At 40.8% G+C, this 23,546-nt stretch overlaps 1 protein-coding gene across 4 annotated transcripts in view; it reads right to left on the bottom strand.

Moving 5' to 3' along the window:
• RMND5A (required for meiotic nuclear division 5 homolog A) overlaps window positions 1-23,240 on the bottom strand; it is a 62,941-nt gene extending 39,701 nt beyond the window's left edge. For 3 of the 4 annotated variants that reach the window (XM_047851337.1, XM_047851339.1, XM_047851338.1), the window contains exons 1-2: window positions 22,898-23,239; window positions 2,859-3,001 (exon numbers count right to left, since the gene is read on the bottom strand). In XM_047851337.1, coding sequence (XP_047707293.1) covers window positions 2,859-3,001; window positions 22,898-23,039 — 285 coding nt within the window. In that variant the 5' untranslated portion in view covers window positions 23,040-23,239. Of the gene's footprint in view, window positions 1-2,858; window positions 3,002-22,897 lie in introns of all 4 variants that reach the window. The other variant, XM_047851340.1, reaches the window with a different exon arrangement.
• Window positions 23,241-23,546: the final 306 nt, after the last annotated feature.

Here is a 23,546-nt window from a genome sequence, read left to right as displayed (position 1 = left end):
TTACTCATGTTCCTCACTCAAAACCAGCCTGCTCATAAAGGAGTCACCAGCTTCTCTGTCCTCCTCTTGGCAGGGTGGAAAAATGTGTCCATAACATGGTGCTCACAGGCTGCTTCACAGCATTCCAGTTCATTACTCAAGTCTGTTTGTGGTACTTAAAGGCTTGTGCCGCAATGGCTTCAGCTTCATCCTGTTTGCTCACCGCCAGCCCAAAGGAGTCCACCCTGCCCTGTTACAACAGGTGGCCCTGGAAGCTTGTACAGATTTATTTACCAGATCTAAGCTAAAAGAAAAGGAAGACTTTACAAGTCAGTGGAATCTTCTACAACAGCCTACACAGAATTCCTTTTGTATGCGGGAAGCACAATGTCTGGTTCGTTCTAGTGGGGTAACAGCTTCCTACAGCTGAGGCCAAGCAGATACTCCCACCCCGAAAAAGGGGGAGGGAAGGAGAAAATGCAGTGAAACATGTTAGAGAAGTGGGCTAAAAGATCCAGGCTTTCTTCTGTGCCCCAGGACTATAATTCAACAAACAGTTATCAATATCAACCTAACAATGTAGTTTCATAGGACGGATCAGAAGAATCTGGAATCCGTCACCTAGAACCTAAACTACTTTCACAGCAACATAAAGCTACAAAAAAAAAAAAAAAAAAAAAAAAAAAAATTTTTTTTTACTTGAAAAAGCCCTTATAACTTCCACATACATGAAAAAAAAATGTCCTCAAAAGAGAAATGAGTAAATTAAAATATATAACTAGGAATATCCACCTCAAACACATCCCCACCAAAAAAGCCAGAACGTAGATTACTCCTCATGCATTCCCTGGGTATCCATGTTTGTTTGTCCCAAACAAAAAGGGACACTTTTGTTTCTAGTACCAAATACACTTAAATGTTTTGTCTCAAAGATTAGCCAAAATATCTGACAAGCATTATGAATATTTGTAAAGACCTGGTGGATCAGAAGGAAGACACACTTCCCAATTCACTGATAGCTGAGGAACAAGAATTAAGAAGAGGATTCTGATAATCATGACAGGACAACAGGCACAATCTAGGAAATGAGGACAGGTGGTCACCCTGTCAGTGGTAGAATACAGAGCTAGTGAATTACTGGCCCAAATGCTCTAGATCCTAGTGGCCAGCAGTCCAAGTACTTGAGCTATGGCTGCTGAGGCCATCCTCACCTCTCCCGATTCTCAGATCTCTTCTCAGATTCTTTCTCTGATTGGCTGTGAAAACTTCAGCTCTTGTCACTGTCATGGCCATCTTCTGGTCTTACTCTCCCCCCACTCTGTCATAACTACAGGCAGCCTGATGGTCAAGCAGATGCCTCCTGGAACGTCTAGGAACCTCCAACCTCTAGGTTTGAACCATCAGAACCATTAGATTGCCTTGACCACTGTCAGCCACCAAAACCTGAAGCTTCCTAAATACCACCAGTAGTTACTCTACCTAGAGAAACTGATGGTTCCTCACCCACAGTGATTTAAGATTCTCTCTAAAGGCCCCATCACCATTCCAGTAAGGACTTAAGCCAGTACAGGCCAACTGAAGACTTCCAATCCCATAGCCCCCAAAAAGTCTAATGCCAAAGCCACTTCCAATGCTGTGTTCACTCACTTGGAGTCACCAAATAGGCATCACAACCTCAAAGCTATTTCAGAGAATACTCACTGCCTTCCCAGCCTTTGCTAGCAAATGCCATCACTAACCCAAAATGGGGCTGCTGCTGCCAACACTACTTCTCTGGCCTCGTTTGCTGAGTTGAAGCCCTCAGCACTACGATAGTGGCAAAAGCTCTCTGAAAGGTCGCTAACACTTCTGTAAACCACAGCTACCCAAACAATCCCGAGAGCCTCTGCCACACACAGTCCTGCCACACTGTACCTACCAGTTAAAGAGATCTATCTCCTTAGAAGCATATAGTTCTGCCTTAGGCTGCCTTGTCTAGCCCTTCAATACTACTGCTTTATAGGGTAATTTCTAACAGCTAGGTTTACCCATGAGTTAGACAAAGCCACTCTCCGGATTCCATGAGTTTCCATCTACATCATAGCTATTAGCTCTCTTATATACAAACTAAGCAACTCATAGGACTGTTTTTGCTACAAAAAGCTCTTCCCAAAAGTTCTTCCTACCTTCCCAGAAGTTTACAATGGGTCAACAAAAACGTCCATAACCGGTTACAAACTCCCCAATGGCTGATGTAGTCAGGGGTATCACATAGTAACCTTATACCTCTTCTCTTAGGCCCCACTAGGACTATGAACTCCAAAGGCAAAAGTGGTCCAGTGCTAAAAATAACTGCTTATGAGGAAGATTCAAGAGATGTCACTGGAACAATCACCCAACAGAAATGACTGGCCCTGCCGGCTAGCAACCAACCCACTCACTCACACAGAACACAACACTGGAGAAAAGCAGCTAGCATGTCCACAGGAAGACAACAGTTAGGATGATGCAGGGGAGACGGATGCAAGGGTGTTATTCTAACTGCCCCATAAGAGAGACACAGCCAAGGAACTGCTCAGGAAGTAGGAAAAGTTACCCCTGTAAACACACTCCCTCATAGTAGCTAAAATTTCTTTGTAAATTTACTCATCATGATACTAGGAACCGCAATCATACAAGCAAATGGATAAACAACAAGGCTGTAACAAGGTTTGCTGTATTTTTCTTTTTCTTTTTTTAAATATCAACAGAAAACTTTAAGAATAACATAATAAAACCAAATCTGCAGAAGTTGTTAAAAGCAAGCATAAAATAATTGGAGAAAGCAAATGTTATCAAAGCAGTGACAGGAGATGAAGGATGCTTTTTAAAAATCTCAAACACTTCCTTCAACACCATACCTTATCAATGGCTTTTCCAACCCGAGAAACACTGCTGTGGATGTCTTTGTGGTCTGAGGCCAATTTTTGAACAGTATCCTTTATTCTTTTACAGCACTGTGTCAAAACAAGTGAAAGTGTCCCTGATAATTCAGCATCTTGGCCTATAAAAATGAAAGAAAGAAAGAAAAGAAAGAAGGAAGATTGGTTACTCACGAAGGCAAACCCAAAAGACAGCAAATTTCAAATAGGCCCTTTTGAACATGAGAGTTGGAAGAAAAGTGAAGAAAAACAAATATCTGCTTTGAAGCAGATGGTCACACTCACAGATAACATTTTTCAAGTGAATGCTAAGAAAGCTATCTTAATTTATTTTTTGGAATAAATAAGAAAACTTTACTAGGAAATAAACCACTTTTGTAATTACCAAAATAGCACAGACTGTGAATAATACTGCCAAGGCATTTTTCAAAAAATATGTCTAAGTGAATAAACTCAGTTATTCAATCCACTTAAAGTAAACTGTTCAAATTATTCTCAAAACAGTTTCATCATTACTAAATTTCCTGAAGAGACTGTTTAGTCCAAATGCTTTATATTCTATATGAAAGATAGAAAAAAACCCAACAAACTTCTTTGGATACCATGTTGAAAAGCATGAACACAGCAGAAAAAGTTATCATATCCCCATGTATAAGGCACAGTGAGCCATTCTTATAAGGGTTCCCACCACCCTACCTGATAACAGAGGCTTACTATGCCCTAAAGTGTATACAATGTGGTTTATGATGAATTACTGCTTTCCTTATGGGAGTCTAGAATTACGCTATCCGCTAAGGCAGAGAGTGCCTATATGACCAGTCCCCAATAAACACCCCGAGCACTACCTTTCTAGAGAGCTTCCCTGGTAGACAACACTTCAAACTTGCTACAATTTGATGTCAGAGGAATTAAATGTGCCCTGCCTGTGTGACACTACACTGAGAGAGGACTCTTGGAAATTTTCTCCTGGTTTCCTCTGGACTTTGCCCCATCAGCCTTTTCCCTTGGTTGATTTTGCTTTGTACCCTCTTGCTATATAATAAACCTTAGCCATGAGTGTGACTACATGCTGAGTCCTATGTGTCTTCCTAGTGATCACTGGAATCTAAAGGTGGTCTTGGGGACCTTGATACACATGACAAATCAACAGAAAGTTACTAGAATTTAAATCCTCTTTCCCAGTGCTACCTCCTCAGGAAAAGGGGAGGAAAAGAAGATGGGAGGAAGAGAGAGAACAAACTGAGTCATGTTGTCAATTACCTCATCTATCTACATATCCCCACCTGTGAGTAACAGGCCTGGCTTCTAAACCCCTACTCACTATAACAGTGATTCTTAAACTGTAATTTACATCAGAATCACCTGAAGGTCTAGTTAAAACAAAAGAGTTGACACCCCCCCCCATCCCCAGTTTCTAATTCAAGAGCTCTGGGATGGGGCCCAAGAATCCGAACAAGAACAACCCCAAAACTACAGTAGTCCTAGGATGTTCATTTATTCAACAAATATTTATAGAGAACTCATTATGTGACAGGTATAGCAGTGACGCAAAACCATCAAGTACCACCATCAAGTACCTAGGCTGCCTTAAAACGTACCTTCTGGTGAGCAAGATAAACAACACAAAGTATCAACTATATACAGTATGACAAAAGATGATATATGCTACTGGGGGAGAAAAAGTTGTGTAGAAGAGATGGGGAGTGCATTTGAGCTGAACAATCACAATCTTAAACAGAGTGGACATTATAGGCCTCACTGAGAAAGTGGTATCTGAGTAAATACTTGAAAGAAATGAGGGAACCAGCCTTGGGGCTACTGTGGGGGTTGAAGGGCAGCATATCTGCCACCCTAAAATTAGCTTCTTTGGCATAAGGATTATTTTGAGCGTATTATTGTGAGAAACAGCAGATGCAGGAAAAAACTCTGAAAACAGTAAAAGTTACCCTTTTGTAAGGGAAATTTACATTTAGAAATCTCCATCAGTAAGAATGTCTCCCTCTCTATACCTCGAAAAGAAATGGCACTAAATCATAAGAAACCTATCAATGAAGAAGGCTCAGATTTATATCTGAGTAACAAACTTTACTCTTACTGTGCTTTTCCTGATAAACTGGTCTCCCCACACCTTTCCTGAACTCTAAGCCACCTTTTTGACTTGCTCATTTTTCTCCAGGAACCTCCCATGTGTACATGAGGTATATATGTTAATAAACTGTTTTTCTCTTGCTAATCTGCCTTTTATTACAGGGGTCTCAGCCAAGAACTCACAAGGTTAGAGGAACAATTCTTTTTCCTCTCCTTCAGGAGAAAGCATTCCAGGCAGAGGGAGCAAAAGCCCTTACAGAAATATCCGAGATTATTCAAGGAACAGCAAAGAAGCCAGTGTGGCTAAAGTAGATGTCTGGCAAAGAAAAAGAGGAGAAAATGTTTAAAAGATTATGGGGTCCTGATCTTGCAGGGCCTTTTTGGCATTATAAAAGGCTTCTTAGACTTTATTTTGAGTGAAAGGGATATCCACTGCAAGGTTTTGAGCAGAGCAGGTACAAAAACTGACACATTTTAGTATGGCCATTCTGGCTCAAGACAGGAGTAGAAGAACAGAAGCAGGAAGAGTAGTTAGGAGGCTGTGGCAGCAATCTAGATGAGAGGACAGTGGCTCAGCCCAGGGTGTTAGACGTGGAGGTGGTGAGAAGTGGCTGGATTCTGGATATATTTTGATGATAAAGCCAACAGGATTTCCTGACTTAAGTATGAGGAAAGAAAAGGACTTACAGATGACTCTAAACTTTTTAGCTTAAGTCAACTGGAAAGATGGAGTTGTCTTCAATTAGAAGAATATAGATGAAAAGCTGAGCAGGTATGAGAGGAAGAAGAGATAGAGTTCAGTTTCAGCTTGTTAAATTTCGTATGTGAGTAGTCACTTCAGTGCACATGAGGAGGAGTTAGACATACAAACTTGGAGTTCAAGAGCAAAAACAGGGCTGGATATATAAACTTGTGAGTCACTGGCATGTAGATGATACTTAAAGCCATGAGGCTAAATCAATGAAATCATCAAAAGAATTAGTACAGACACAAAGAAGTAGTAAAAGACGAGAGTCCTGGAAACTCCAAGTTTATAAGAACCACGATAAAGTCAAACTGGAAAAGGAGACTAACTGAAACACTGTGATGTAGGAGAAAAATCAAGTATGGTGCTGGGGAAGCCAAGTAAAGAAAATGTGTCAAGGAGGAAGAAGTAACCAAGTGTATTAAATGCTCTGCTATGTTAAGTAAGATGTGGACTAAGAGCTGACCACTGGATTTGTAATGTGGAAGTTAAGAGTGACCATGACAAGAACAGTTTCTCTCAAGTTTCAAGAAAAGAAATCTAGAAGGGGCATCTGCATGGCTTAGTCGGTTGAATGTCTGACTCTTGATTTTGGCTCAGGTCATGATCCTATGCTGACGGTTCAGAGCCTGGTTGGGATTCTCTCTGTCCCTGTCTCTCTCAAAATTAAAGGAAAGGGATAAGGGGGAAGGGGGAAGAAGGAAGGGGGAAAGGAAGGGGGAAAGGAAAGGGAAGGGGAAAGAGGGAGGGAGGGAAGAAACCAAACCTAGGGACTTCTAGGCACTATGAAGAAGGGAATATGTTTGGTTCAGTGACAACCACTGAGAGAAGTAAAAACGATAAGCAGACAGAAAATAGTGTCCATAAGGTAAGCAATCCAGTATGATGTGGCCAAAATAAATTGCCCTGATCTCTATTTACAATTATACGAAGTATGTATCAGGTGCTTCCAACATCTAATAGCATAATTTAAGCTAAGAGAAGACCTGGAAATTCAGGAAAATTTCACAATCTGTCTAAAAGGTATTCCATACATACCTTGAGCCTAAAGAATCTAACTGCTTCAGTAGCTCTACTGTGGCCATTTCTGTATCTAAACCTTACCTAACGTCAACAGCTTCATCTCCTCTATAAATCTCTCTGTTCACCGATTCACTCAGTCTTCTCAATTCCTAATGAATTCTGTTCTCTCCACCATTCCTCTGGCACTGAATCATATCCCACTCAACAATTTTATGTATAATCCCATCATCCATCTCAATTAGATACAAGTCCTGAAGGGAAGACAGATTCTTATTGTTAACTGTGTATTCCAGTCTTATCCTATTGTCTTGCAGTTTCATGCACTATTAATGTAAGTATTTGGATTAATGGCAGAGAGAAAAAAACAGTTAAAAAGAATGCCATATTCAACAAATGGTGCTGGAATAACCAGACATGCAAAAGAATCATACTATATACAAAAATTAACTCAAAATGGAATGAAGATCTAAATATAAAAGCCAAAACGATCAAATACCTAGAAGAGAATAAGAGCATTCTCGACCTTGGATTGAGCAATGGCTTCCTAGACATTATACCAAAAGCACAAGCAACAACAACAACAACAAAAAAACAGACAGATAAATTAATTACTTAATTCCTTCATTTGTTCAGTTGGCCTTTACCAAAACTAAAAACTCTTGTGCTCCAAATACTACCAAGAAAGTGAAAAGATAACCCACAGAATGGGAAACAACATTTACAAGTCATATGTCAGATACGGGCCTAGTATCCAGAATATATAAAGAACTGTTAGAACCTTACAAGACAACCCAATTTAAAAGTGGGCAAAGAATTTTAATAGACATTTTCTTCCCAAAGAGAATAAGACAAAACACCATAAAAACAGGAAAAGATGCTCAACATCATTAGTCAAAAGAAAAATGCAAATCAAAACTACAATGAGAAACTACTTCACTCCCACTGAGATAGCTATGATGAAAAAGATGGACAACAAGAAGCGTTGGGGAGGATGTGGAAAATTTAGAACCCTCATATATTGCTGGTGGCTGTAAAATGGTGTAGCACTGAAAAAAACAGTTTGACAGTTCCTCAGAAAGTTAAAGAGTTACTGTATGATCCAGGAATTCCACTCTGAGGTACATACCCAAGAGAAATGAACACAGAGGTCCACACATAAGTTTGTACATGAATGTTCACAGCAGCATTATTCATACTAACCAAGAAGTGGAATCAATCCAAATGTCCAAATGATGAATAGATAAGTGGGGCATATCCATAAAATGGAATATTATTTAGCCATAAGGAATGGAGCACTAATACATACTACAACACGGATGAACTTCAAAAACACTGTTTTAACTGAAATAAGCCAGACACAAAAGGCCACACATTGTGTGGTCCTATTTATATGAAATCTCCAAATCCATGGACAGAAGTAGATTCATGGGGGCCAGAGGCTGGGGAAGAGTAGAATGAGGAATGACTGTTAATAAGTATGAGGTTTCTTTTCGGAGTGATGAAAATGTTCTGGGATTAGATAACAGTAATGGGTGCACATCTCTGAACATACTGAAAGGCAGTGAGTGAATCATACCCTTTAAAAGGGTGACTTTTATGGTATGTGAACTATTTTTCAATTTTAAAAATCTTAAAAATGCAAGCTGTAAGTCCTATCCATTCTATCATATTTTTTTTTTCCTACACTCAGTAGACAGCAAAGTAAACAAAAGGTTAAAGAACAAAACGGCAAAGACCAAAGCAGAGGATAGAGGTCATCTGGAATTTACCAACTGAACTTCCAAGCCCCAATCTTGAAATCCATCATTTTCCAATCTCAGCAACTTAAATGTCTGAAGTTTGGTGCCTTTGTCATCTCTTTTTTTCCTTTACCATCTACAAGACCCTCCACTTTTTGTTTTTCAAGTTTATAAATGACAGACACTAGTAGCATAAGGTCAATTAATAAACACAGAGTTTTCAGTATGCCCCAAGGAAAAATAATTTCTACAATGCATTTGGAAGTGTAGGAAAAGTACAATGGAATAATCTGAAAGAGAACCCTGGGAAAGCCCTGTTCAAAGAGAAAGATTCCACTAATGCATTTTCAAATGGATTTAGTGGAAAGCAGCCAAAGGTAAAAACAGGTTTAGAAATCACTATAATAATCAAATTGACTGAGACCAAACCTCTAAGTCCTAAAGGGAGAGTTCCAATGTTCTTCTGATTTCTCTGTCTTAAAACGAAACCTGCTTCTAGGAGAACCTTTCTGTGAAAGAAATCTAATTGGATTTAGTTCCTAGAAATAAAGTGGGAGGATTACTGTGACAACCATCTTTACCATAACTAAACTGGATGTGAAAGTATATGTTAGAACCCCGACTGGCCACTGCAAGGGTCACTTTTTACCCAGAATGACGTCCTGTGCCAACTGTCTTTCCATGCAGTAAACCTCTTTGGACTCAAGCCCCATGCACAAGCATAAAAGAAATAGTTCTGAGGCAGTGCTCATTACTTACAGTGACCAAAAGTATTTTTTTAAGACTGTTTTTTTAGAGCAGTTTTAGGTTTACAACAAAATTGAGGAGATACAGAGATTCCCCATTTTCACCTTGCCCCTATGCATGCACAGCCTCTTCCATTATCAACATCCCCCACCTGAAACGTACTTTATTTTTATTTTTTTTTTAATTTTTTTTAACGTTTTATTTATTTTTGAGACAGAGAGAGACAGAGCATGAACAGGGGAGGGTCAGCAAGAGGGAGACACAGAATCTGAAACAGGCTCCAGGCTCTGAGCTGTCAGCACAGAGCCCGACGCGGGGCTCGAACTCATGGACCGCGAGATCATGACCTGAGCCGAAGTCGGCTGCTTAACCGACTGAGCCACCCAGGCGCCCGGAAACGTACTTTATTTTTAAACCAAGGATGAACGTACACCGACACATCATTATCACCCAAAGTCCACAGTTACTGTAGAGTTCACCCTTGGTGTTGCACCTATGGGTTTTGACAAATGTGTAAGAGCATATATCCCTCACTATGGTATCATGCAGAGTATTTTTACTGCCCTAAAAATCCTCTGTGCTCTGCCTCTTCATCTCTCTTCTCCACCCCACCCCTGGCAAGCACTAATTCTTTTGTCTCCTTCCATAGGTTTCCCTTCCTCAGAAGGTTAGATAGTTGGAATCACATAGCATGTAGCATTTTCAGATTGGCTTTTCATCTGGTAATACCCATTTTTAAGGTTCCTCCATGTCTTTTCATGGCTTGATCCTTTCTTTTCAGCAATGAATAATATTACATTATCTGCATGTACTGCACTTTAGCCATTCACCTAACTAAAGAACATCTTGGTTGCTTCCAAGTTTTGGCAGTTATAAATTAAAAGCTACTATAAACAGTCTGTGAAGGTTTTTGTATGGACATGTTTTCAACTCCTTTGGGTAAATACCAAGGTGCACGATTGCTGCATTTCATAGTAAGAGTAGTGTTTACTTTTGTAAGAAATTGCCAAGCTGTCTTCCAAAGTGGCTGTACCACAAAAGTACTTTTTACAATTTTTTTTTTTTTTTTTTTTTTTTTTTTTTTTTTTTTTTTTAATTTTAGAGCAAGAGAAAGCAGGGGAGAGAAAGAATCTTAAGCAGGTTCCATGCTCAGTGTGGAGTCCAACTCAGGGCTCAATACCACAATCCTAGAATCAGGACCTGAGCCAAAATCAAGAGTCAAATGCTCAACTGACTGAGCCACCAAAGCACCCCTAAAATTACTTTAATCATTATTTAATTCAACAGATAAAATAATTGGTACATCCATAAGAGATTTTAAATCCAAGCAAAGAACCAACACACATGGTTGGTCTTTCAATACAATAGAATGATACTCTCAGAAACTAGAATAATCATAGTCTCTTCCAAAATCAGACAAACTAAACATATCTGAGTGAACTCCTAAACCATTTTTTTTAATAGAGCACAGCTATGACTTCAAGCTCTGCCTTGGGCTTCATTTACTGCCTAGCGATTTCAAGATTTATGTCCATTAGTTTCACAGAAATAAACTAGAAAAATGTTTGTTTCCATAGCATCCTGTACTTCCCTATCAGAGTTTCAGACTTAATTGTAAATATTTGTCTATCAACCCCATGAAATTACTTGAAGACCGGAAACTCGATTGCTTAATCTCCAGTGTTTAGCATGGTAACTGACATATATTAGGCATCCAATAACTATTTACCAAAGGAATAGAAAAATAATAATTTTTTTTTATTTAAGAAGGCTCCATGCCCAACGTGGGGCTCTATCTTACGACCCCAAGATCGAAAGTCACATGCTCTACTGACCGAGCCAGCCAAGGGCCCCTAAAAATTATGTATTACATATTCTAATTTTCAAGCCCAGCACTGGAGACTCCTGGCACTATGACATACTCTGAACTAACTCCCTCTGAAACTGCAGGCAGTGTCACACTCAGCAGCTCACTCACCTTCCACTTCCTTCCAGGATGTTTAGTGCATACTACACAATAGCATTACGGCTTAAATTTTCCAAATACCAAATAAATAAACACACACACACACACACACACACACACACACACACACACACCCCCCACAAATTTCCAAACAAAACACATTCATAGAATAAAGTCCCCACAGTTGTAAGCACCTTCCCCTTTCCAGATAATGACCAATCCCTCCCCTCAAAAACCTTAAATAAGTACGTAAAGACTTGGAAAAAAATTAACAGGCTTGTGTCTGAGCCAGTTTGTGTTTGTAAAACAAAATCATGCCACGGTGTGTCGAAAAAATGAAACACATTTCAACTTTAGTAGATACATGTTCCTATAAAAGTACACCCCAAGTCAAAATGTAGGAAGGCAGGACCAACTTACACAATTAAGAGTGCCCTGTTCCCACAAAGGGAAAAATTATAAAATTCCTATTTATACCTTGGTTTTTATAAATAACTTTTCAATGCAGTCTATCATTTTTTACATTTATTTGTTCAATTATTTCCCTTCAGTACTAATCACATGGCTTAAGACAACCATAGGTCCAACTATGTGACAAGATTTACTCATCACTTTGGCTAATCTAATACAATCAAGACAAAGATGATTGAAAGCTATGTTCTCATCCCTACTCAGTGTTTACATTTTCAATTTGTTTGCCATTTATTTTTATGGTATCAGGAGGAAAAAAAAAACCCTCAAATAATTGCACATACTGTTAAAGAAAGATAAACAGCTTGTTGGTAGGCAGCACTATAATGGTGTGGCTTGATATGTCTGCTCATGGACAGATAATTAAAAGTTCTAATTTGGTCTGTAAAAGGCTGCAAAGGTGTCAATTACACTATGCAGTGCATGCTGCCTAAGAGTCCAACACATGAGACTATAATTAAGAGCATTCTATAAAAAAGTGGTGAGGCACAACACAGGAAGGTGACTACTATGATGATTACTCAGATGTCCAAAACGGCTGAAAACCTTACCACCTAGGACTACAATATTTTGATAGAAGCAAATAGTAGCATTCCCCAGAAATCACGAAGACTTGACTTTACAATCTTATGAATATCATGGAGGCAGAAAAAAATTTAAATATCCAAGTTTATAAATATTATATATATTGCATTTGAGCTCCTTTGCATTATTAAAAGTTAATTTCACTTCATAAAATGGACAGAGATCTTAAATTTGGAATTAACTGGAAAGCAAAATGGCACACAAGTTTTTCTATAAATACAAAGAAATCCACTTAGTAAACATAATTCATTTAGTCAACATAACTGTGTCTAAATGAAAACCCAGACCTCATAGAGCTATACGCCAGAATTCATTCTAGTTTAGTTCCTTAAAAAATATTAAGATAAAAAAAGTCAAAAGAAGGCTGTAAGGGGGCAAAAAATGCTACATTATCCCATTACATTATACCACTCTTATTTTTAAAAGTATTAATACCTTAAAATAAACAAAATGAGACTAGACAAAGACAAAACAGAAAACAACAGCAACAACAACAACAACAAAACACTAAAGTCAAAAGGGAGAACCATGACATTCAGAGTCAATTTACTGAGTGGGCAGAATACCCATGTCAGTAGTGTTCAAGGTACAGATCAAGTATTTTAGACAGATTAAGAAATTTAGGATGGGAATAAAAAGAGAAAGAGTAAAATGGTCTAAGATTGATTCTAAAGAAGTCACTGAAAAGGGCCATCTGGGTGGCTCAGTTGGTTAAAGGCCTCTTTGATTTCAGCTCAAGTCATGATCTCACGGTTTGTGGGATGGAGCCCAGAGCCAGGCTCTGTGTTGACAGTACAGAGCCTGCTTGGGATTCTCTCTCTCCCTCTCTCCCTCTCTCCCTCTCTCCAAATAAGTAAATAAAGCATTTAAAAACAACAACAAAAAAAGTCACTGGCAAGGTGAACATGAATCTACTTGTAAAATATTAAAATAGAAAAACTGGAATCCTGAAAAGGTAAGGTTTGTATTTAAAAAACAAAAGGACTGTTTCATACTGTGAGTAGCAAACTAAATTGTGGCCTATTGGAGTTTGGGGCTTCTTAAGAGCTACCTCAGCACCTAAGGCCCAGCAGCTGCTCACAGAGATTCACTCAAAGGAGGAAGGGGAAGGCACAAATAGAACACACCCTTTTTTGTTTCTAGGGGCAGTATACACTGAAAACAATTTTCAGTATATTAATTGGTGGTAAATCTACAAAGTACAGTATTTTGGGGGTCAACCCTGACCTCTCAGAACAAAATAAAGGTTCAGACAGGTGTGTTCTGATCCAGTGCAGCAAATCGCGGCCTAGTGTGCTGCAAAACCAACCATGGGGGGAGGGGGGGATTTTATATTTAAAAATGAAATTACATGGTACAGACTAATAGTGCTCTTAGAGCAGAGAGCTAGATCAAAATGAGTGGCATAGGGAAGAAAGGGAAGATTTCAAAAATACACAATGAGGCAAGACTGAGAGAGATGACCGAAAAAAAAAAGAGGACACAAAGCACCAGGTCTGAAATGTCTGTGAGACAGTCCCACTTTATAGAGCCTGTTCACTCCCTTCTAATTCAAAATAGAATTAATCTCTAACCATCTCCTTATTTATCTCTGAAATGAATGACTGAACCAGATCAAGTTTCTTTTAGTCTTTAAATGTGAAACTTCATACTTCAAAATCAAACTCAAATTTCCACCTTTCTCTCTCATAAACTTCCTATTTTCTTCTTAGTTCCATAACTGTCTACCTCTCACTCATGCTCAAACCTTAGATTAACCTTTGATTTTTCCAACCCTTCTCTCCCATTCTGCCAGACTGCATCCATGCACCGAGTCCTGGCAATTCTTTCCCTCAGGAGATCCCATGCATGGGTCCCTTTACAATCTCTACCACCACTACCCAAAGACAGGTCCCTCTTTCCTCAGATCTAAGTTGGCACTTAACTAGTCATCTTGCCTGTAGCCAAACTGCACTCCCAACTCCAGTCAACCTAAATGCTGCTAATTAGTCTCCGATCAAGTCCCTGCCCAGTCCCTGTTCGAAATGTACCACCCACCCAAGTCATTCAAGGTCTTCTCAGTCTACTACACTACTTTCCCTGGCATCTAAGAGTCTGTAAACCCTGATTCCAATTTTAATTCTTTATTCTATTTCTCCCCACCCTGGTCCTTCCTTGTTCCCAGAATGCCTCTTGCATTCTCATTCTTCTGCATCTTTTTTCTTGCCAACCTCCACTCCTGGCACTTTGTCCTACCTTCCTACCATCCACATTCAATCTCTGTTACTGAAACTTGACAGGTTAGAAGACTTGGTTTCAAATCCCACCCCTTCTTGCCAGTACCACTCAATCAACATTGGCCAATATACATGGCCTTGCATTATAGGGCACTGTTTGTTAAAAACCCACCAATGTCATCTCCCTAACTAGACAGAAAGTTCTTAGAGCACGAGAACGATTCCTTGTCCTTTGTTAACCCCCACAAGAGTTAGCCTAGTCCCACATATATATATAATTGGCGATTAGTAACTATTGACCAGGTGCTCTGAAACTCAAGTGAAATAACAAGCCCCCACCCCCAGCCATTCTTTCTAAAGGTTTCTTCTCCTCCCATTTCTCTGAACTGCTAGTATTTATACCAACCAGAATCACTGTTATACTGTGCCAAGACCATGACTTTCTTTTCCCCTCTCAAATGTACATGTCTGGTCTCATTAGCCAACCAAAGTTCCTTGAAGATTGTTTCTTATACCTTTTGAATATTCCTTATGGTGTTACAGGCAGACCACTGGGCACAGAATGGTAGCTAACATACACCAGTTAAAAAAGATACCTAATAGTCAAAATGTCTTAATAAGACAGTGCTTAACACTACTTAAAGGCACAGACCTAAAAAAAAAAAAAAGGGGGGGGGGCACTGATCTTAAAAATAACAAATACACCTTGTTTCACAGATTTTAAAGCCAGTTTATACCTATTGACTATTTAATTCCCATAACTCTTGCAATGTAACTTACCAGTTTACTGAAGAGGAAATAGGTTAAGATTATAAAACCACTCAGCAAAGTGGCAAAGACTCAAACCCAGATCTCCCTAGCTCAAGGACAATATTTCATGGTCTACTCTCCAAGTGGCAGATTCATCTTCTCATCTTCTATCTCCCTAACTAGCCTCCAAGTTCCTAGAGGGCTAAAGACATGTATAATCCTTCTTTTAAATCACTCCTTATCTCCTCTTGAATACCTTCATATAATCACTAGTAAGTTCATTATTATACCATGTGTTAGCTAACCTGGATTTAAATGAAATTTAAAAGTTAAAAAAAAAAACAATAAGAAGATACTGAATCTATATAGATCCCACAGATAGAGCAAACTCTTCAAAGATAACACACAGCCAGACACTGTGCCCCAAAATGAGAAGAAATTACCATTCAGGCTCAATGTTAGGTGTTAAAAGACTTTGCAATACAGTCTATGGACTCCCAGGACAAGGCTACCTAAGAACCACTCTGAGCTCAGCCATACTATCACCAAACCCAAATAAGGCGAAACTATTATTTCTAAAAGCTTCAGGTCTTGCTGGAGATTCTAGTCTCTGTTCTTTGTGGCATTAGACAAGCATCTAATCCAAGAGAAAGGACAGATGTTTATGCCACTCTTCTACAAACTCTTGGAGCTTTCCAAAAAATGCCAGTCTAGAGAGCATCTTGTCCCTGGTATCTATCAACTTCTGGGGGTTACACAGAGTACCATGGGGCTCCAATACACAGCGCAGGGCCAGGACCCTCTAGAATTCTCCCCTATACTGCATTTTAGGGTCATTTTCAAAGATTTTACAGATGAAGAAGCAGGGCCCCAAATAAAAACAAGTCAGTTTCAATGTCCTAAGTGAATAGTTTACTAAAGCAGCATTTTCACTTTCCTAACAACTAAGAGACTAAGACATGGAAACAATGGAGATTTCTCTATATACTCTAGTATGATAGTATCACAGAAGTATTAGCAAGCTTCTCCTTCACAAATATTATTATCCAGGGTTAGAAACTACTTAAGATATAAAATAACCTTAGGAAAATGATTTTATTATGCCAAGCATACAGGCAATTTCATGTAAGTTCCCAAAGGTAACATGAACCAAATTATATTTTTTAATCTATAGATTAAGTTGTCCTAACAACTCAGTATTTGAACTGTTTGAACATTACAGTTAGGAGGCAAGACAAAAGCTGAGAAATAAAGGTTTGGCTAGTCAAGAAAACATTGCAAAGAACATTGCTATTAGTCTAACTTGCAGCTGCTCAACTATAATAGCCATCTATCACTTTTGTCTGGATACAAGTTTTCCTTCTTAGAACTCTCTCCTCTGTATGATCACACGGCGGTACATCTCCGTACACAGGGTAAGCAAAGACAGCCCAAGGTGGCCAATGGACTCCATGCCCTGGCCCCTGTTACTGATTCAAGAAAAGGTTTATGACCCTTACCAAGGCAATACGGACACTCTCTGGTAATTTTGTTTTTGAAAATACAAGGGGAAAAAAGGCATGTTCCTGTTTTTAGGATCACTAGCAGGATAATGATGACATGAACTCCATTGGCCTCCTTTAACTTCCGTGTAGAGAAAGCTCCTCTGAGAATGAAGTCAACCATGGAAAGCACAGGTGAGTGAGGAAGAGAAAAAGACCAGTCCTTATGGTACCTTCTCTGGTCCTGGAGCCAGCTGGCCTTACCTCAGCCTATTTAGTCATGAGTCAACAAAGCCCACTTTAATTAAAACTATTTGATTGCCACTTGCAATCAAAAGAATCCTGAGTAAGATACTAGTCTCCTGGTGTATTGAATGAATGAATAATGAGCCAAATAACAAAGAATTATCTCCTAAAAGAGCCTGGAAAGGAATGGCTGACAAAGTTAAATCTGCTTCTAAACCTAACTGGAAATGCCCACACAAACCTATTCTTCTCACCATCTAAAACAGCCCAAGTAGTGCCTTAACTGCTCTATTCTTCTCTTAGAGTATTTGAACAATGACTACTGTTATCCACCCTAACTTTTCTGACCTACTTATCTGCTACTTTCCACACTAGATGTTAAATGTAGATATCAAATTTTATTCAATTCAAAATTTAAAGTCCTTATTCTCTCAATCTTGTTAATATTTAGCAAAAAGTTCAGTTGACAAATGAGAGACCAAATACCGTAGCTTGCTCCAAGTACACCAAAGAGTGAGACTGAATAAGTAAACTATTCCTCTACCAAACTCTGATCCTTTAACAATTCATTCAACATCACACATTCGACCCTGCGAGGCTCTAAAAAGCACAGAGAATTTACGTGCATAAATAAGCATACTTTTCAATATATACAACTCAAATTCTAGAATGAAAAGTTATACCTACCATGTGGCCCTGAATCTGTGTTCTGTCTACTGACACAAACCATACCATAGAAATTAGTGAAAAACATGACCACCATAATTTGCTTTTTCTTTCATGCTTAATTGCCTACTTACCTTCTCATTTATTACCTTCAAATTTTAAAAACTGGAAGCAGTTCTGCAACTAGTAACTAAATATTCTTTGAATCACCAAAGAGAGAAAGATGGACGATTATGGTTTAAATGAGTTTTACTACTAGGAGTCATACCTCTCTCCCTCCCTCCCTCTCCCTATTCCTCTCCCTCTTTCTCTCTCTCTCTGTCTCTCTCTCTCTCACACACACAAGGAGTTTTAGAAGCTAACAAATACATGTATTGATCACTCCTACAAATTAAGTTGTCTTTACCAGCTTGCAAACTGCAATAATACTAAGCTTAAATCACAGTAAGTAGAACTACATGTTCCGTACCTCAAAGTAAAAAGGAATAGTGACAAATTACCATTTCCCTGAATTTTCTTAAAAATTTTCCTGGAAGCAAGCTAGCATCTTTGTATGAGGTAGAAGACTAGGTGGTCCAGAAATAAGAAAGAGTAGGAAGGAGATTTCTTAGTGAGTATCCTTTTTTATTATTTGAATTTATACCATTTGAACGTACTACCTACTCAAATAAAATTAAAATTTAGAAAATTCACTGAGACTCATTTTCAGAAACTACATTATAACTCTCTGTAATAGCCTAGAAATAATTTTTTAAAATACTACACACTTTTGACTCTTACAAAGATAGTAATTTTCCAAAATATACTTCAGACACATCATAAATGCTACTCTATTGTTTCAGTCCATTCTCTACTCACCAAATGTGAAATCAGAATACCAGCAAAACATGATATATAGTTCTTTTTTGCTCTCCCTTCCAGAACAGAAGTGCTAGTGGGAAACAAAATGTATTTTCCAAAAGAAAAAAATTGCTAAAAAGCATACAAATAATCACAAGTCAAATCACCAACATTTATCCATACTGTTAATTAAGGGTTGTCCAAAGTATGGTTTCCATACCATTGATGCAAATGGTGACTTTAACTGTATGTGAAACAATATTTTAATAGTTATGAATTTGCTTTTAATAGTTTATTATACCTAGTACACCAAATCAATGACTTCACAAATACTAGTGCCTACAATGAGACTAAATCTATTTAAGTGAAATCATGAATCTATCTGGGAAAAAAAAAGAGTGCGTATGTGTGAGTAAAGTTTGAGAACCACTTGAGCATTACCCAAAGATCAAGGGCTCACCAGGAATGATCACCAAACAGAATCAACCATACTGAATCCTAAATTAGCTCAAACTTCATGCAATACGGGGGAACTCACTGAAAAGCTGGTACAACTAAATGACACCAGTGCTCTCCTCTTTCTTAAGAGTTACGGAAATTAAGCAAACCTGAAGTTTAAATAAAGTAAGGGTAAGACTCAGAGCTTGGTACAATCCTTGAACTTCTGGCTAATGACGCTAAAAAATGGTATTCCTTTCGACAGACCTTTCATGTGCTGTCAACAGTCATCTCTAATCCCTTTTACCTCAGATACCTCACTCTGCAGGCTCTGGCTCACTCTCCCATCCTGCAATCTACCACCCTAAGGTTTCCAAGGCAGTTCTAGGGCCTGAAGAAAGCCTTTACAGTCGATCAGTCTCCAGGAAGAGGAATGAATCAGGCTCCGGCAGAACTTCTGTTTAGTATTCTCTGTGATTCTTTACTGCCTCTTCGCACTTCTGTTACTGCTATGTTGCCCCTCAACCACCAAAACACTGGCCACGACCCAGTCGAAGCCTGCACTTATCTGTCAGAGCCTTATACTCTGAAATTACTCCTCGGTCTCAGGCCTCACATTCCCATTAAAAAATTAATTAAAAAAAAAAAAAATTTCCTTCTCCCAGGCCGGACTTGGTGAGGAGTGGATTAAATGGCAGAGCACAAACTAATCCTCCAGATGTGAGTGACCATCCACCTCACCTTATTCTCCCAAAGGTATCTGAATTAAGAAAAGTGCATTTTAAAAGAAACAGTTAATTAAAGAAAGTTTATATGAAAGAATTCTAGGCTATATAGAGGCAATTTAGAGCAGATGAAAAGAGATTGTAGGGCTCACTGCAGGACTACTGCCAGGCCATCTGCCAGGCAAGCCCCCTCTGGGCAGTCTCACAATCTGGAATAAGAGTGATGAGGGTGGACAAGAGTTGTCAATGGGCTTCCTAACTAAACTTCATTTATGCATGATCAGTTCCCACCGCAAACTATCCTAACTGTCCTCATTTAGTATGGTTTGCTCACTTTAGAAAAAAGACATCTAAACCCAAGAAAATGTAAATCACCCTCAAAAACTATACTGATCCCCTGACTGTAGCCAAAAAGATACTTCCAAATCAGACAGTTACTCTCCATCAGTATGATGCCATGTTGGGGAATCCATATGGTTCCCAAGATTCTACTTTATGCACATTACATTCTTACAAGAATATTATCACAATAACCCCAGAGAGTGAGATCCAAAGCCCTGACAGATGGTCCCAATTGGAGACCCTCTCTCATGTCACAGGAGCCCACAAGATCAATTCCCTAGACAAGCACATTCACTTGAAAATGCAGTTCTAAATTCAGATTTCAGTAGACCTAACTTTAGAAAGGGTATATTTAAGATACAAATGTAATACCCACATCCTGAGCAAAGAACATTAGAAATTATCTGCTTTGAAAATTACCATAACCCAGATACCAAAGCATGATGTTTGCCTTCACACCTAAGAACACCATAAGAAAAACCATTCTGTTTTGGAAACTAGACCTGGCACTTGCAGTATTTATTTTTTCTTTTATGTTTCATAACTGCCTTTAGTCACTTGTTCCTATTAATAAAGAATTCAAGAAAATTAAAGAATTGCAGTATCAAACTGCAATTTGGTAGACAAGACAGTAAAAAATAGGTTGAAAGTGGAACACAGGCAATTCACCAAGTCAGACTGTTTGAATAGTATGGCACAATCTGTGGCTAATACCCTCAGACCACATATATTCCTTGCAAAGTTAGCTGATACCAAGCAAAAACAATTTGTCTAAAACAAACTCCTGCTCCAGCAATTTCTGGCAATTATCTTATCCGTCCAGGATGGGTCCCAAATTCCCTAAAATGAGGCTTGCGACCACATCCCCTTCAATTAATATCCCCCCCTCTCTTACAGGAAAGTATTTCACTTTTCATCTTCTCTCTCAAATTCTGCCTATCCATCCCCTCAATCCTGACCTGGTCCCTAAAAAGGAAATGCTCCTTCCACCTCTTCAAGTCTAGACCCTTGACTCATTCTCTTCCTTTCAGCCTTTAACAAGACATAGATTCCCTGGAACGGATGGACAAGCAGGTGGACACACAAGGGCGCACACCCGCGCGCGCGCGCGCGCGCGCGCGCGCACACACACACACACACACACACACACCTCCCACCGCTTTACTTAAACAGCTTTAGGCTTCCCTACACTTCAGTTTACACAGTTTTCTTAACTCCCACTAATCTAGTTTATTTTAACTCTATGAAGCTCCAAGCACAGAGGGTCACTGACTCCCAACAGCCCAATACCAGCTGACCAACTTCTCTTTTTCCAAGCTCCTACCCTTTTCTGTTTCTGCTGGCTCCTCCATGGCCCTCCACTCTCCAAGAGTTCAAGGTGTGGCTAGACTCTGGAGTCTTTCCTCCCTCCAGTCTACATGACTTCCTTCACTCTCCTCTGTAGCAATGTTACACCAGGGATCTATATTGGACCTCACTTTCCCCTCAGATTCTAACTATGCATCTTTAGCCACCAGTAAACATTAAGCCCTTGCCTCCATCCTCCTTAGCCCTTCCGCTTTGTCCCACAACCAAATTCACCAGAGCCTTCCCAGGATTCGCACTCAACTCCCACCTCCACTTCCCCCTTTACAGGCAGCCATCTAGGTCTGCTTATGTTTCCGTATTAATATTTTAACTCCTATTCCCACTATGGTTGCAGGCTTGCTCCTTCCCCAGAGTTCCAAAATGACTGCCATGTCCAGAATGGGATGTTATCGACTCCCTTACCATGGGCTAGCACTTGCTCTCAACTGAAAGGAGTCATGAAAGAAGGGCACAGAAGGAAGAAGCAGCTCAGGTGGTGCCCCTGCCTTCACGTCACCTGCCAAAGTCCTGCATTTCACCCCAAATACCAAACTTTCCTTTCCATAAATTTCTGTTCAACCTAGCTGAGAACACTGCCCCAAACTCTTGAATAAGTCCATTAAATAAAATCCTTTTTTGATCAGAAGAAATCACCTCTATGAATACTGCAATTAAAGGTACCAGACCTTCAATGTTATTAAAAAAAACAAAACCAAAAACCCTTCCCAATCAGCTGCCAAAGCTAACTTCGGCCAAGTATCTGCCCCCAGGTCCTAGAGCAATAACAAAATAATCTAGGTAAAACACCTTCTATAGAAAATCTGTTTTCTAAAGGGAAAACAAGTAAAAATCTGACCACGTAAGGCAAGTAACTAACAACGCGTGCCACAATTTTCTTCAGCAAAGTTGCCTGTTCTTCCTCATGCTACACTAGGAGAGCTGAACAGCTCGATTCAGCTAGCTTCCTAGGAATCAGGTCTGTGCTGCTGCGGAGTTGGAAGAGCTGCTTCCTTCCACACAGCAGTCAAATCATGAAGTTGCAGCAGCGGCTGTTCTGTTAACCCGCAGCTAAGAATAACACTCGACTTTCTAATTTTAAAAGAAAGAAAGAAAAGAAAGACAAAAAAAAAAAAAAAAAAAGACTTGCAAAGTAAGTCCCTGGGTCAAGGATCTGGGGCACGGGAAGAGGAAGAAGGGGCTTCCTGCACTGACCCTCTTATCACCCAGACCCTTGGGTCCAACGCAATTAGCGCACCTTCAGCCCGCGGGGACAACCCGAGAGCGCCGGGCGGGGTGAGGGGCGCCCACCTCGAGAGGGCGGCAGTTTGCAGGTGCCACTGACTGGCCACCCACGCGTTTAACCCGGCTGGAACTCGCGGTTCGGGGATGGGTTTCCGGGTGGATCGCGCTCACTCTCAATTGACAACGAGGTCGGGGCAGGTTCGAGGGAAACAGGAGGAAAAGTCACAAGAGGGCTGAGGAGGAGGGGGTCTCCGCGCTTCGGGGGGAGGCGGGGACCCGGCCCTCCAGAGGGCACCCCTGCTGGCCCGCCGGGGCCCGAGGGGCCGGGCCCTGCCCCGCGCGCCCACCCGGGCCGCCCTACCGTGGCTCTGCAGGATCTCGTGCTTGAGGCCGCCGGTGTAGTCGATGAGCTCCTCCAGGCCGCGCTCGCACAGCTGCCCATAGCCCGAGAACTTGTGCAGCACCTTCTCCAGCTCGCGCTCCACCGTCACGCACTGATCCATCCCGGAGGCGGCGGCGGCGCCAGGCTCCCCGGCGCCCGGGTATCCGCAGCCGTTCGGCCCGGGCCCGGCCGAGGCCGCGTCCTGCTCCTCGTCCCCCAGGCGGGCGGCGCGGGCGGCTGAAGCGGCCGAGGCAGCGGGCGCGCTAGCCGCGGCGCCGGGGGAGCCCCGCGCAGCCAGTGCCCGCCTGCCCCATGCCCCCCTCCCACGGCCCCCGGGAGCGTCGCCGCCGCTCCCGCTTGCTCTCCCCACCCGGCCCCGCGACCCTGGTCCTCACTCGCCGCGTTCGGCTGCCCGCAGCGGCACCGCCGATTGTTTTTGTTTTCACGGAAACCGACCGATGACCTGGTTCTCCCGGGCGGCACCAAGCGCCGCCGACCCGGGGGGGGGGGGCAGCCACCCCAGCAAGGGAGAGAGGCGGCGCGGGCCGTACCAAGCGCACACTAGAGAGGGGGCAGCCTGGAGAGCGCGGGCGGAGGAACGCGACGGGCGTCCGCTCGCGCCGCCGCT

The sequence above is a fragment of the Prionailurus viverrinus genome, chromosome A3 (genome assembly GCF_022837055.1).
Source record: "Prionailurus viverrinus isolate Anna chromosome A3, UM_Priviv_1.0, whole genome shotgun sequence".
NCBI classification, from domain to species: Eukaryota; Metazoa; Chordata; class Mammalia; order Carnivora; family Felidae; genus Prionailurus; species Prionailurus viverrinus.
The sequence above is the reverse complement of the archived record's forward strand: the minus strand, read 5'-3'. Positions and strand labels throughout refer to the sequence as shown.